The sequence below is a fragment of the Ostrea edulis genome, chromosome 2, assembly GCF_947568905.1.
Source record: "Ostrea edulis chromosome 2, xbOstEdul1.1, whole genome shotgun sequence".
Classification (NCBI taxonomy): domain Eukaryota; kingdom Metazoa; phylum Mollusca; class Bivalvia; order Ostreida; family Ostreidae; genus Ostrea; species Ostrea edulis.
In genome coordinates this window covers 42180055-42193225 of record NC_079165.1, presented here as the reverse complement: position 1 = coordinate 42193225, position 13171 = coordinate 42180055, and the positions used below count along the sequence as shown (strand labels likewise).

General features: G+C 34.5%; 1 protein-coding gene across 8 annotated transcripts in view; it reads left to right on the top strand.

Annotated features, from left to right (window-relative positions):
* LOC125681125 (pericentriolar material 1 protein-like) overlaps positions 1-10107 on the top strand; it is a 50963-nt gene extending 40856 nt beyond the window's left edge. For all 8 annotated transcript variants that reach the window (XM_056154055.1, XM_056154049.1, XM_048921060.2 and 5 more), the window contains 5 exons: positions 382-515; positions 1419-1737; positions 4958-5026; positions 6565-6715; positions 9028-10107. In XM_056154055.1, coding sequence (XP_056010030.1) covers positions 382-515; positions 1419-1737; positions 4958-5026; positions 6565-6696 — 654 coding nt within the window. In that variant the 3' untranslated portion in view covers positions 6697-6715; positions 9028-10107. The remainder of the gene's footprint in view (positions 1-381; positions 516-1418; positions 1738-4957; positions 5027-6564; positions 6716-9027) is intronic.
* Positions 10108-13171: the final 3064 nt, after the last annotated feature.

Sequence of the window (13171 nt, the reverse complement as noted above, 5' to 3'; positions counted from 1 at the left end):
GTCCAGCCAATAGCTCAAGAACCTTTAACTAAGTAGTCATCAAATATATTTAGTCAAATTGATTGTAGATGATTTCTTGTTAAATATTTACTTTGTTATTTATAGGATGGAGAAATCCATATTAATATTCAAGAATGTAAATCAAGGGTCAAGGTTACTAACTTACTACAACTGATTGATAATTGTATTTGAAAGGCAATAAGTGCTTTGAAATGAATAGTGTTCTAAATTTTGATTACAATATTTATCAATTAGTACTCACAGAATCCATATCAATTTCAAAGTAATTTTTCATTTCGATTAGCAAGTTTATACAGGATGATTGTTTTACTTGTTTTAGAGAACAAATGATGAGTTAGCCATTTATTTCACTTATTTTAGGCAAGAGATGATGAGTTAGCTAATGAAGTCCGTATCCAGGATTCCGAGGAGAAGGATGAAGACACTGAATCTCCATACAAAACCTCTCCTGTACAGATAGAGTTGGCACCCAGTGAGACCAAACCTTTCACCAGGTATGACACACAAGATACACCAAAGCTTTGAGGCTCTTTAGCTCACCTTAATCGAAGGCACATAAATGCAAAGATCAGATATGTTTTTAAGCACAGCAGTTCAACAGTATATTTAAGTATTTGCATGAAATAGTTGATTATGGGATATTTCAGGTTTCCACTTCAAAGTAATATAAAAGTAACAGAAAACATCTATTTTTATATTGATTAATTAAGTAATTTTGTATCACTTTTCATATTTTACTGATCATAATTATGAAGAGACTGTACTTCCTCTTAGTCTTGAGAAAGTGTTCATACCTATTGGAAGGGTTACATTGTTTAATTACAGATAAGTAATTATGCAACCCAAACCTGTAATTTCCTTTGTCATTTTTACCCTGCTGTTAACACTATAAGCCATGAAATGGAGACTACATAAATGATTTTTAAAAATCTTGAAATTCCATGTGAGAACTTAAGTTTAGGGATGATGTGTGTGTGTCACGAGAAGACAAAGTGCTTAACATTTTATTTTATAAATTTAGTAAGAATATGCTTATCTACGTATGAAATGGACAGCATGGCCTGTTTTTAATGAAAAGTTATAGATTATATACCAATTCTTTATGTTAATCTGCTTTTTGTGATGAAATGCCTTGGAAAAATAAAACATAACATTAAGAAGATTCTTCTCTACTACTGTACATGTTATAATTATATACTCTACTCATGTTTCTAGAGAGTAGGGAGCACCCAACGTTTGTCACCAGAGAGCACCTGTCTTATGAGATCATTGTTAACTTGCAGTAGGAGTGGTCTAGCATAAATAGTTCTGTGTATCTATAGAGACTGAAGCTCACTGTTTCCTGATTTTTTCATTAACATGCTCTGTTCAAATTATGGCCAACTTCCTCACCACAGGATTGGGAGTGATGAAGACGATGAGGATGCTGATGAGTCTCAGAGTGCTGATGATCCCTCTGACACAGCCGTGTCGCATCTCATGGAATGTTCCATGGAACAGGATGGAACGGTGGAACCAGAGGAGGATTATGTTCCGGACTATAACGACGATGATCAGGGAGCACGCAGTGAAACTACAACTCCACAAAGAGACGCACCTACCCCTGTAAAGGACACACTTACCCCAGTAAAGGACACACTTACCCCAGTAAAGGACACACCCACCAAAGAAATTCCTAGCAAGAAAGCAGCTGAAAATATGCAGATCAATGGACATGTATGATATTTTTCCTCTGCTTTTTATACACCCGTCTAAGACAGAATGTATTATGAATGGTGATCGTGTCCGTCCATCTGTCCCACTTCATGTCAGGCTCATAATTTAAATACTATGAGACATAAAATCATTAAACTTTGTCAGCTGATACATCTTGTGTAGAGGGTTAGTCACACTTTAGAATTAGGTCACTGTGACCTTTGATTAAGGCGATCTGGCTAAATATGGCAAAATCCTGTCCAACTTGTAACTGGACAATTATTTGGTCTAGAATCACCAAATTTGGACAGTTAATGCATCTTTAGTAGAAAGTGTGTCACACTCTAAATCAAGGTCACTGTGACCTAGAATTACGTTGATATGGCCATATATGGCATAACCCTGTTAGGGGGCTTATGTAGATTTAAATCCTAGAATCAACAAACTTTGTCAATTTGCACGTCTATAGAGGAATGTAAATTGCAACTTAAAATCAGGTCATTAAAACTTAAAATGGTAATTGTGTCGCCTGCGTTACACGCAGTGGCGACATATAGGGATCACTATCCGTCGTCCTGCGTTGTCGTCTGGCGTTATCGTCGTCACAAAAAATTTCTGTCACAGTTTTCTCAAGAACCACATGGGGCAACTCCCTGATATTTGGCACAGAGCATCAGTGTGGCCAACTGTATTGTGTAAGACATTTTCGAATCTGTCTCTTATCAACTTCCTGTTTGCCGGGACTTAGAATTTTTTACAGCAAAAAAATTTTTTGCTGAAGATTTTATTTTATGATTAACTGAAGGACAGTATTTTTATGTACAAAAGGACAGTATTTGTAATTCCCATACTGAAGGACAGTATATGTGATTTCAGAACAGCACTAATTATGATTTTTCTTGAGAAACAGTAAATTGGATATATAAAAAGACAACAAGACTAAGCAGTAAACCCAACAGATAATTACTGATGGTTATTACCATTGTCTTGAAGAGCACAGTAACAGGTTGATACATATTTTCAAACATATGTTTTCATTCAGTCTACATATAATAAATGTCTTAATTTCAAACAGATTCTCCCACAAATTCCATTGCATAATAATGTCTCATCTTTCAATTTCAATTAAGTTATCGTTAAAGAATGTTTAGTAATTCTCAAAACCTTTAAAAGGAGTATTAAACTGACAAAAACCATTTGAATAATTTACTTTTTCAACATTATACGTGATATATTACATATAGAATGAACTAGCAGGCGACACATGTCTTCCGGGGAAGACTTAATACTGCGTTATTTTTTAAAACCTTGTGTTTTAAGGGAGAGAATCCTTACAATATGAAAGAGAGTAATGAAATAACCCTATTCAATCATTTTTACATAAAGAAATACACATATGAGGGTTGTCCGTAAAGTTCGTGGACAAGCCTAAATTTAGATAAAAGTAGCGTTATAGATATTTATTATTAGCTTATTTATAATCCTTTACTATATGTGAATTATAAAAAGTAAAATTTCATCCAATTTCAAATGCATAATTACATGTATGACTTTGTTATTAGACTTGGGATGGTGACCCAGAGGACGGCAAAGTTTTAATAAAAAAAGTTGTTTATCATTTTATACATTTCATTTGTATTTTGTAAAATTCTGCAGATATTGAGATGATATTTACATTATGATGTTGACAATAGTTTCAAAGTCACACCAGCAAAATTTGAAAGTTCAAAGTTTCGAAATGGCAGAGAAATCGACGTTTGAATCTATAACGACAGGATCGTCATTGTTCGAAAAAGGACATTTTCAGAAAAGATGCAGCAGAGAGCAGTGATAAAATTTTGTGTAGACATCGGAAAAACACTTGCAGAAACTCATAAATTCCTTAAACAGTCAGAAAAACGTTGTAATGTGAGCCATCCATTAGTGTTTAAGCGGCACAGAAGATTTTCAGATGGAAGGGACAGTTTGTGGGATGACATGCGTGAAGGAAAACCATCTTTTCGAGATTGCAGTGTTGTAAAAAAAAAAAAATGAAGTTTGTGATGTGATAGACAGTGATTGGCGACTAACAGTTCGTGAAATTGCAGGAAAATGTTGAATTTCAAACTGAAGTTTTATCCCATGATCTAAGTATGAGTCGTGTCTGTGCTCGATGGGTGCCGAGAATTCTGACAGATGAAAATTTGTCATAGAGAGTAGAATTGTCTAGACAGTTTATAAAAGAATTTAACCGAGACTTTGCCATATTTCCATACATAAAGTCGTTTTTACACGGACAGGGGTTTGATGATTTGCAAGATCTGAGACAGGCGGTGTTAAATGTTATTTTACATATGAAACCAGAACAATTTGTGCACATTTTTGATGACTGGTTAAAGCGACATAAGAAATGTGTTGAGTTAAATGGTGACTACGTTGAGAAAAGTTAACTGTATTTAGCGTTTGACGTCGGATAACGTCAACGATTTTCATTTTATCGCTCCGGGTATGAGTTTGTGTCTTTTTTGTATGTGATAGAATTAGAACTATTTGTGCTTTGTTTGTGATGAAAATTTGCATATTAATGAAATGAAACATGAATTTAACAACAATAATACATGTAGTTTCATATATTTTATCAATGTTTGTCAGTTTTGATGAAGGCTGTACACGAACTTTACGAACAACCCTTGTATTTTTCATAATATATATGGGGAATTTCTTTATACAACCCAAGATTGTTGTGAGTGAAAGAAATAATGAAATGTAGCTACAAAACAATATGTGTATATTGTTCTACAAAATTTGTTAAGACTTAACATGCACACTGTACAACAGATAGAGGAATTGTCTCATGGGAATAATGATCTAAGCCATGGTGTTTCAAGGAGTTCAGATGGACATGCAAAGATCATTTTGATAAGGGCCAAATTGCATCTGTCCAGATAAAGATTATTTGATGAGTATAATATGAGAAGGCTGTGGAAATATATTGTTACTCCTTTTTCTTTATACAACCCAAAATGGTTAATAATTATATCATGTGAATGAAATCTAAATCCATGTAATAAAATGAAACATGTTTTGAAATGTAGTTATTGGAGCAATTGAAGATATATGTGAAGTCAATTGTTGTACCAAAGTTAACATGATTTTACTCATCTGTCTATGATTAATAAACATTTGACAGGCGTATGTATATTTAAAAAAAATATATGGTTTAGTCATATACTTATGATTTGTTTAACCAATCTTTTATTAGATGGAAGAAGAAATTGAAAATGAGATTACAGAGGATGATTTACCCACAGGGAATCTAAATATCTCAAAAGTAAGTGTGTCCTTTCAATTTTTTAACCGTGAAACAAGAATCAATTGTCAAATCGCATTGAGATGCATTTTATTCATATCTTGTAATTAAGTTACAGACAAACTTTTAAATGTAAAGTTGCAGATAAGTTAATTCATTTTACAAGAAAAAATAGAAATTATCTACTTTCAATATTTAGATTAATATTTAAACTTTTTAATTACATATGTATTGATTTTTATCTTTCATATGCTATTATAACTGTCAGCAAACTTATACAATTTCTTTGTGTTGTAAAGACTTTTAAAAAACACGTCTATCATATCTAGAGCTGATCATGACATGCACATGGTGAATACAATTCACGCTGATCAAAACTCCCTTTGACCAAGACACTTCAATGAGAATATGATTAATTTGTACCGAGGATAAAGCTGTTGTAATACTTATTATTTTTCATTAATAGACATGTTTTGTTAATAGAAATGTCTTTTTCAAATGACACTTGGATTATTCACTACAGTCTTCTTAAATTTTTGAAGGGTAAAAAACATAATCATGATCATTTTTACATCTAATACAGTATTTGAATGTGAATTCCTTGCCCCGACCACTTCGTTGTTGTTCATTTATGTATGTAGTTTAAACCACTTGTACATAAACAATTTGGTCTCTTGATGTGTTAAGTTTGAAAATCATTTTACCTTTAATAATTTACAAATTTTAGTACCCAAAAATGGGGTTGGGGGCATTCCTATTGTTACATGTATATGTTTTTTGTCAATTTTACTTCATTTTCTGGCATAACTTTACAGCACATGTACATTATTGTGCACACTTATGGTTATTGTGTCATTGAGGGGATAGTGCCAGAGTTTTAGAAATCCCATTCCTGTGTGTTGGGTATCCGACTAAATTCGCTAATTTGGACAATAAGATATACCGGCACTTCTTGCCAATTCAAAGGAATTTTTGAAGGACAAAACCTCTAGATCGGCAGTTTTCAAAAACTGTAACTATTATTGATGATATTGTTTGACCTTAAGGTATTCCATGTATAATGAAAGGAAAATGAACAATTTTGAAGGATTTAGATCAACATAAATGTTTATTGTTGAATAATGATGAAAGTGAAGCAGATGAAATTCACATGACTGGTAAATGATTAGAAGCTGACCTTTTTGCACTTAATACTTTTTGGAAGAGTTGTCTGCCCTTTGTAAAAATAAGAAAAATCTAATTTTCTAAAAATGTGTGTGGTCAATGATTAATTTTATTTCATATTTTCATTAAGAGAAAGTGTATGTAACTTTCTACCAAGAGATTTGTATGAAAATATCATTTCTTTTTAAAATATTGTAACAAAACCTGCTTTTCCCATATACGTCAATGTTAAATTCTAGGTGAAATAAATCAAGGAGTAAACAAAATTTTGAAAATTCCTACGGTGGATTATTTTTATTTGATGAACCCTTCAAAATGATACCATGATTACAAAAATCCCACCATCCATTTATTAGATATGAAATGTGGTCATTATACATTGAATACCTTAACAGGAACAAATAGAGAACAATATGAATGAAGAGCAACAGAGCAATGGGGATATTAATGCTATCCTGTCCACCATGAATGGGAAGGAGGAGTTAGCTGGTGATGGACAGTTCCTGAAGGAACCTCCTACAGCTTAATGTATTCTCAACCAATGATGTACGTGGAATTTTCAATTACTGTTACTACAGTATAATCTGTCTAAACCGGCTATGTGTGGCTCCAAAGAAATTGGCCGGTTTGCACGGAGTCCGGAGTGCAGAATGTTGACAAGAATGAGAGTTGCTTCCCTTGTATTCACTATCTATGCATACGTGTGTAATGATTGCTAACGTTTTAATATATCACAAAAGAATTCAAAATGTAAAAATATCTATCAGTGTCAGTGTTTTATTGTCGTGCTCATTTGAAAAAGTTTCAATTTTTATTAAACAGTTTAAAATCTGGGAATTATTCGCACAATTTTCTCTTGGTAAATTGTCGATTTCGTCTACATCATCGCCGTTATCAAGTACTACATTATGTACGTTCGTCAAGTTTGTGTTGTGTTCGTTTAAAATTTGTCTTTCCCAGCTTTCATTGTAAATGTATCGCTTTCAACTGTCTCAATTTGTGAAACGGAAACTAATACAATGCCGAGTTATCAACCGGACATGGCGAGTTGTGTTAACTGCATATCATCACTGTCTGACTCGCCGAAGAGCTCCAAGAAGTCCACGAGGGGAAACATTGCTTTTGGAAAACATAACAGGATTCTTACCGCTTTTGTTTCATTCCAAGAATGTATCGAATTCATCGATTAATTGAACTTTTTTAATGTCAGTTCTCGTCTCTGTCGTTAGGGGGAGGGCGTCATTACCTCGTGCGTAGTGCTGTCATAATTGAAAAGTGCACCCCCTAAAAATCAGGTTTTATTTTAAACTGATCGCGACTCATCGCCAGTTGCACTCTTTTACTTACCTGTGGCTTCCCTTGAGACACCCTTTGTGTACACCGCGTGCGATCGACCGAATACCGACAGGTTGGTCATCGTGGGGTGGCTGGTTTAAATGCGATAATTAGAGCTAATTACGAGCAGTTGGGGCCTTGTGTACACCGAATACAATTGAACGTAACAATTAGGGTGGTGTATCATCGAGGGGCCGGTTTACAAAGGATAATTTAAGTTAATTAATAACAGTTGGGACTGTGTAAGCCAGCCGATATACAGAATACGCAGTATCCGGAGTACAGGGAATTATTAATAAAGGATTTGTTACAGACATGTTAGGGACTATATTTTGTGGCCGGAATTGACAGAGCGCCGGAGTACTCAGAGGCCGGTTTGGACAAATTATACTGTATATACAAGTGTGAACATGGTCATTTTTTACACAAGGTTATTGTTCAGATATTACCAGTAGATGTTTTGTTCATAATGCCAATCTATTTCACTGAGAAATATATGTACAACACTGCAATAAAAAGCAATTGATAAACAGGGGAATAGTTATGCAAATATTTCTGTTTAGTGTTGATCTAGAGTAAATTATTTCTACATGTAAATTTCAGATTTACGGTAGATCTGTATTTATACGTCACCTGCATGTACTCTGGTGACCGATTGCAATCTGTTTTTGAACAGATTTCAACATTTTCATCTTCAGGCATGTGGCATCTTTAAAGTGAGAGGAACAAAAATTGAAATTTGTGCATTTTGTAAATGAAAGATATTGGAAGTTCATACTCAGCATGTAGGTTGCTAATGAATAAACGATTTGTACAGGCCTAAAATCAAGGTTATATGGTCATTGTCTCTACTATCAAAGATATTAGTAATATCTATTTAGGCTATAACCCTCTCATCAAGAAATATTAGAACCTCATACTTACATGTATGCAAACATTACATTTGCTCAAACTGTCATGATCTTGCAAGGTCATTTGGCCAGGTCAAAGGTCAACTTTAAAACATGTGTGAAGACTATAACTCTCCAATGGAGTGATGATATTAAAACATTCTTAAGGCACAAAGTTTTATCATGACCAATGTGTTTAACTTTGGATTAATTTTAATTGGTCAAAGTTAAGGTAGCTAGTAAATAGAAATATTTGTTTCATGCCTTAACTTTATACACAGAGATATTTGGCAACAAAGACATTGTGTTTTAACCCTAAACCATGGTCTTTTGGCCATGATCAAGGTAGGTCACTACTAAAAAGTTCAAAGTATTTTTCTAGGCCATAATTTTGTAATGGAGAAACAGTAGAAGGAGTGAATGCCACTTTCAGTCACAAAATCTAAAGCCCAATAACTTTGCAAGAGTTCAAAATGTGCAATCCTTGCACCATCAGCAATTTTAGTTGTGTGATATTCAAAGGTGACCATTCAGGCCCATGGACCTATTATGTTCTTTATGTGTATTGTGAAAGGGAGCAAGGTTAATGTGGCAAGATATGAATACTGATACATAAATTTCTTTTCTTTCTAGATGGTCACAGTTCAACAAATGAAGGAGTAATCCAAAGAACCGTTTTTGATTGTGTAAAGACTGTTCTAATTAATTATTTAAATGTACGAATATGTAATACATTGTACACACTGTGTTGGTTTTTTCTACAAATGTGAATTTGTTAATTTGCATCACATTAGGTAGTTCATTATTCGGAATCACTGCATAAACATTTGGTTTCACATACACAGGCACAGGAAATTTTGTTGGCTAGGAAAATATGATTTTAGTGATTCTTGAGTATGACCACAATTGCCAAGTGAGATAATGGGAATACATTATTCTAATGTTCATAGTGTGTGAAAGAAAAAACATCTATACAAATTCAAGAATTATATATATATACTATACTTCGAGTCTTTAAGATATAATTCTTGACAGAGATTTAACTCATGTTAGAGGTAAGTTAAAGGTATAGATATTCTGCCTGCTCTTAGATTTTGAAGGATCTGGGAATCTAAGGATTTATTTTTCTTGCTTAGATGGGACCAAGAAATAATGTTGAATTTTTTTGAGTTTGGAATGCTAATATCTTAATGAGCACTAATACATTAAATTAGTATTTGACATGAACAGTATTTCATAAATATTTTGAACATTTGAGAATGAAATACATGTACATATGACATTAAAGATTTTTACCAAATGATGCATCAAAATATTTATGTTTGTTGAGGTGGTTGTACACTACTGATCTGCCATTTAAACTAAATTCAATATGTGATACTTGTGCATAGCCTATGCATTAGATGTAGAATCTCAAACAGTGTCAAAACATATACTTAATTTTTTTTTTCCATATCTGAAAAACACATTCCATGATTTTTGTTGTGATATTACATCAGGCACATCAGCTTATCATCCGTCCAACACATCCCTGATTTTTAGAATAAACTTTTATGAAATTTCAATCAGAAGTTGCTGTTCTACACTGTGTAAAGTTTATCTTGTTCATTCGCCATTATTATTGTACATATTTCTTTGTGTGGTTTTGTTAGAAATTGTGCTGAGATATACAGTTGTCTATAGCCATTTAATAAAATTTGTCGGAGAAAAGTTTTTTGGTTTTTTTTTTTTACTTGAAATGTGAAATTGATTTTAAAAAAGTGATAGCACTGATCCTTCTGATTATTTTAAGGCCGGTATTGCTGTCCCCTTTTTAGCTCACCTGAGCTGAAAGCTCAAGTGAGCTTTTCTGATCACCAGTTGTCTGTAAACTTTATACATTTTCGACCTCTCCAGAACCACTGGGTCAATTTCAACCAAACTTGGTAAGAAGCATCCTTTCATGTTTGTTCAAATGAAGGGCCATGCCCCTTCAAAGGGGAGATAATCACAAAAATAGGGTGGGGTCATTTAAAAATCTCGAGAACCACTGAGCCAGAAGAGCTGAAATTTACATGAAAGCTTCCTGACATAGTGCAGATTCAAGTTTGTTAAAATCATGACCCCTGGGGGTAGGATGGGGCTATAATAGAGGATCAAAGTTTTTCATACAAATATATAGGGAAAATCTTTTTAAAATTTCTTCTCGAGAACCACTGGGCTAGGAAAGTACAAATTTACATGAAAGCTTACTGACATGTAGATTCAAGTTGGTGAAAATTATGCCCCACCCCCCCCCCCACCCCCTTGGGATAGGATGGGGCCACATATGGGATCAAAATTTTGCTTACTAATATATAGAAGAAAAAATATTTAAAAATCTTCATAAGAACCATATGGCCAAAGAAGTTCACATTTGCATGAAAGCTTTCTGACATAGTACAAATTCAAGTTTTAAAAATCATGGGTAGGATGGGCCCACAATAGGGAAAAGTTTTACATACAATTAAATAGGGAAAATCTTCTCGAGAACCACTGGGGTAGAAAAGTACAAATTTACGTCAAGCTTTCTGACATGGTGCAGATTTAAGTTACTTAAAATCATGGCCCCCGGGGATGGGATGGGGCCACAATATGAGATCAAAGTTTTACATACAAATATATAGAGAAAATCTTATTAAGAACCATTGGGTCAAAGATGAAAGTACTAGCTTATTCCTGACATAATGCAGATTCAAGTTTGGAAAAATGATGGCCCCAGGGGTAGGTTGGGGCCACAATAGGGATCAAAGTTTTACCTGTGAATATGTAAAGAAAATCTTTAAATGTGGGCCAAGGTGAGTGATATGGGCCTCATGTCTTGATAATTATATCAAGAATTAAGTTGCAGGTTCCAGAAAGAAATGAGAGAACGTTGTTCAAGATCTGTATCTTGGTTGATTAAACTTAAATATGGGATAATATCACTTATAGTAAGACCTAAAATGCAATACATATAAATGAAAATAAAAGAATTAAATCACTAGTTATGTCTCTTGATGAAGTGGTTGTGTCGAAAATATGAGGTTTAAACAACTAACAGGGTTGTTGCCTTCCCAGTTCTTCAATAAATTTCTTATTGGACCTGAATCTTTTTAGATCCGACACTAAGAAAGGTGGTGTTATTGGATTTACGTGCTCTTTTATATATTGTAAATGTGTATCTCATTTATATATTATATATACAGAATTTGATGCGCAGCCACCGAAAACAAGGGGGGGGGGGGATGCAAACAAGTTTATTAGCGTGTATGACCGCCATTTGCACCGATGCATTTTTCACATCTATGACACATTAAACGAATCAGGTTATGCAGAAATGCCTGAGGAATGTTCCGCCATATGCTCAATAAACAATAATGCAAACGTAAGGGGGGTGTGCTAAAATACTGAACAGAATTTAAGAATTAGAATGATTAATGTAACTAAGATAACACCAAAAATCGGAAGAAAATACTTTATTATGACTAAAATCAAAATTATGGGAAATTGTTTACAAGAGGTAAAACAATTTTATCTTAAAATTCTGCATCATAAATTGATTAAGCGAAGTTGAACGTCTGTATAAGAATTTAAAAGAATTTTGAAATGATGGCATTGACAGATGTGTTGGGGAGCAGCGACACCTATGGGTAGGGAATGGAAAGAACACCCGTACTTTATATGCGTTGTCCTGCTGCAGAATGGCGTTACGTTGGTTGTTGTCAATAAATGGTTGGTTGTATATTGTGTAACGTCCCGCTCGAGAATGTTGCACTCATATGGAGACGTCTAAGTGCTGTCGTACAATCTCGTCACGGTAGCGTATGCTAGTTAAATTGCCCCCACTATCACCAAAAGGGTATTTTCCTGTGTTGTAATTCCCTCGCCGAATTGGCGGCGATGAATAACGCAGGCATCAATGTAACGTTCTCCGGCACGACGGTAAACCCGAACACTTTTTAATCTCGACTCGCTCGTAACAGAACTTCCGCCCAATCTCTGTTATTGAAACGACGATGCCTCCTACACCACGCTAACCTTGCAACACGATGACACCAGAACAGAATAGGACAGATGGCAAGACGTCGAGGACAGGTGCTGGCCTCTTGTAATCTGTTCCTTACGGTACCAGGACTTATCCAGGGATGCCTCTAACGATCAAAGAAGCCGATTGGAATTGATTACGAAAATGTGGCGTCCATATATATCCGCATCTTGCCGACGTAACGTCACACGCGAGCGTCCTGATCGTGGACGGTTCCCAACGTGCCAGTTTGCTTATATTGTCTCCATTAAGCATTTACAGTGTTAACATGAACTCCAAACTGCCTTGTCACATTGATTTGAGACATCCCAACTTCCAGCATCCCAATAGCACGCAAACGATCATTTTTATACCCCGCCATGAATATGGCCAGGGCATCTAGTGTTTGTCATGTCCGTCTCCGTCACACTTCGCGTTTCAAATAGCTCAGTGTCAAAGAAACTATTCAAGATATTTTTATCAAACTTTATATACTGATACATATTGGTGACATCTCTCCAACTGCATCAATATTTTTTTTACCTTGACATTCCATTTGACCTTGACCTCACTTTTCCCTAGTAGGTGTTTAGCTCAGTTTCAACGCAACCAATGACAATATTTTTATTAAAACTCATACACTGATATACATAAGTGGTATTATTTTTTTTTTTTTATCTTGACCTTCCCTGTGATTTGAACCACGCTATTCCCTATTTGGTGGGTAGCTCAGTTTCAAAGCAATTATAAATG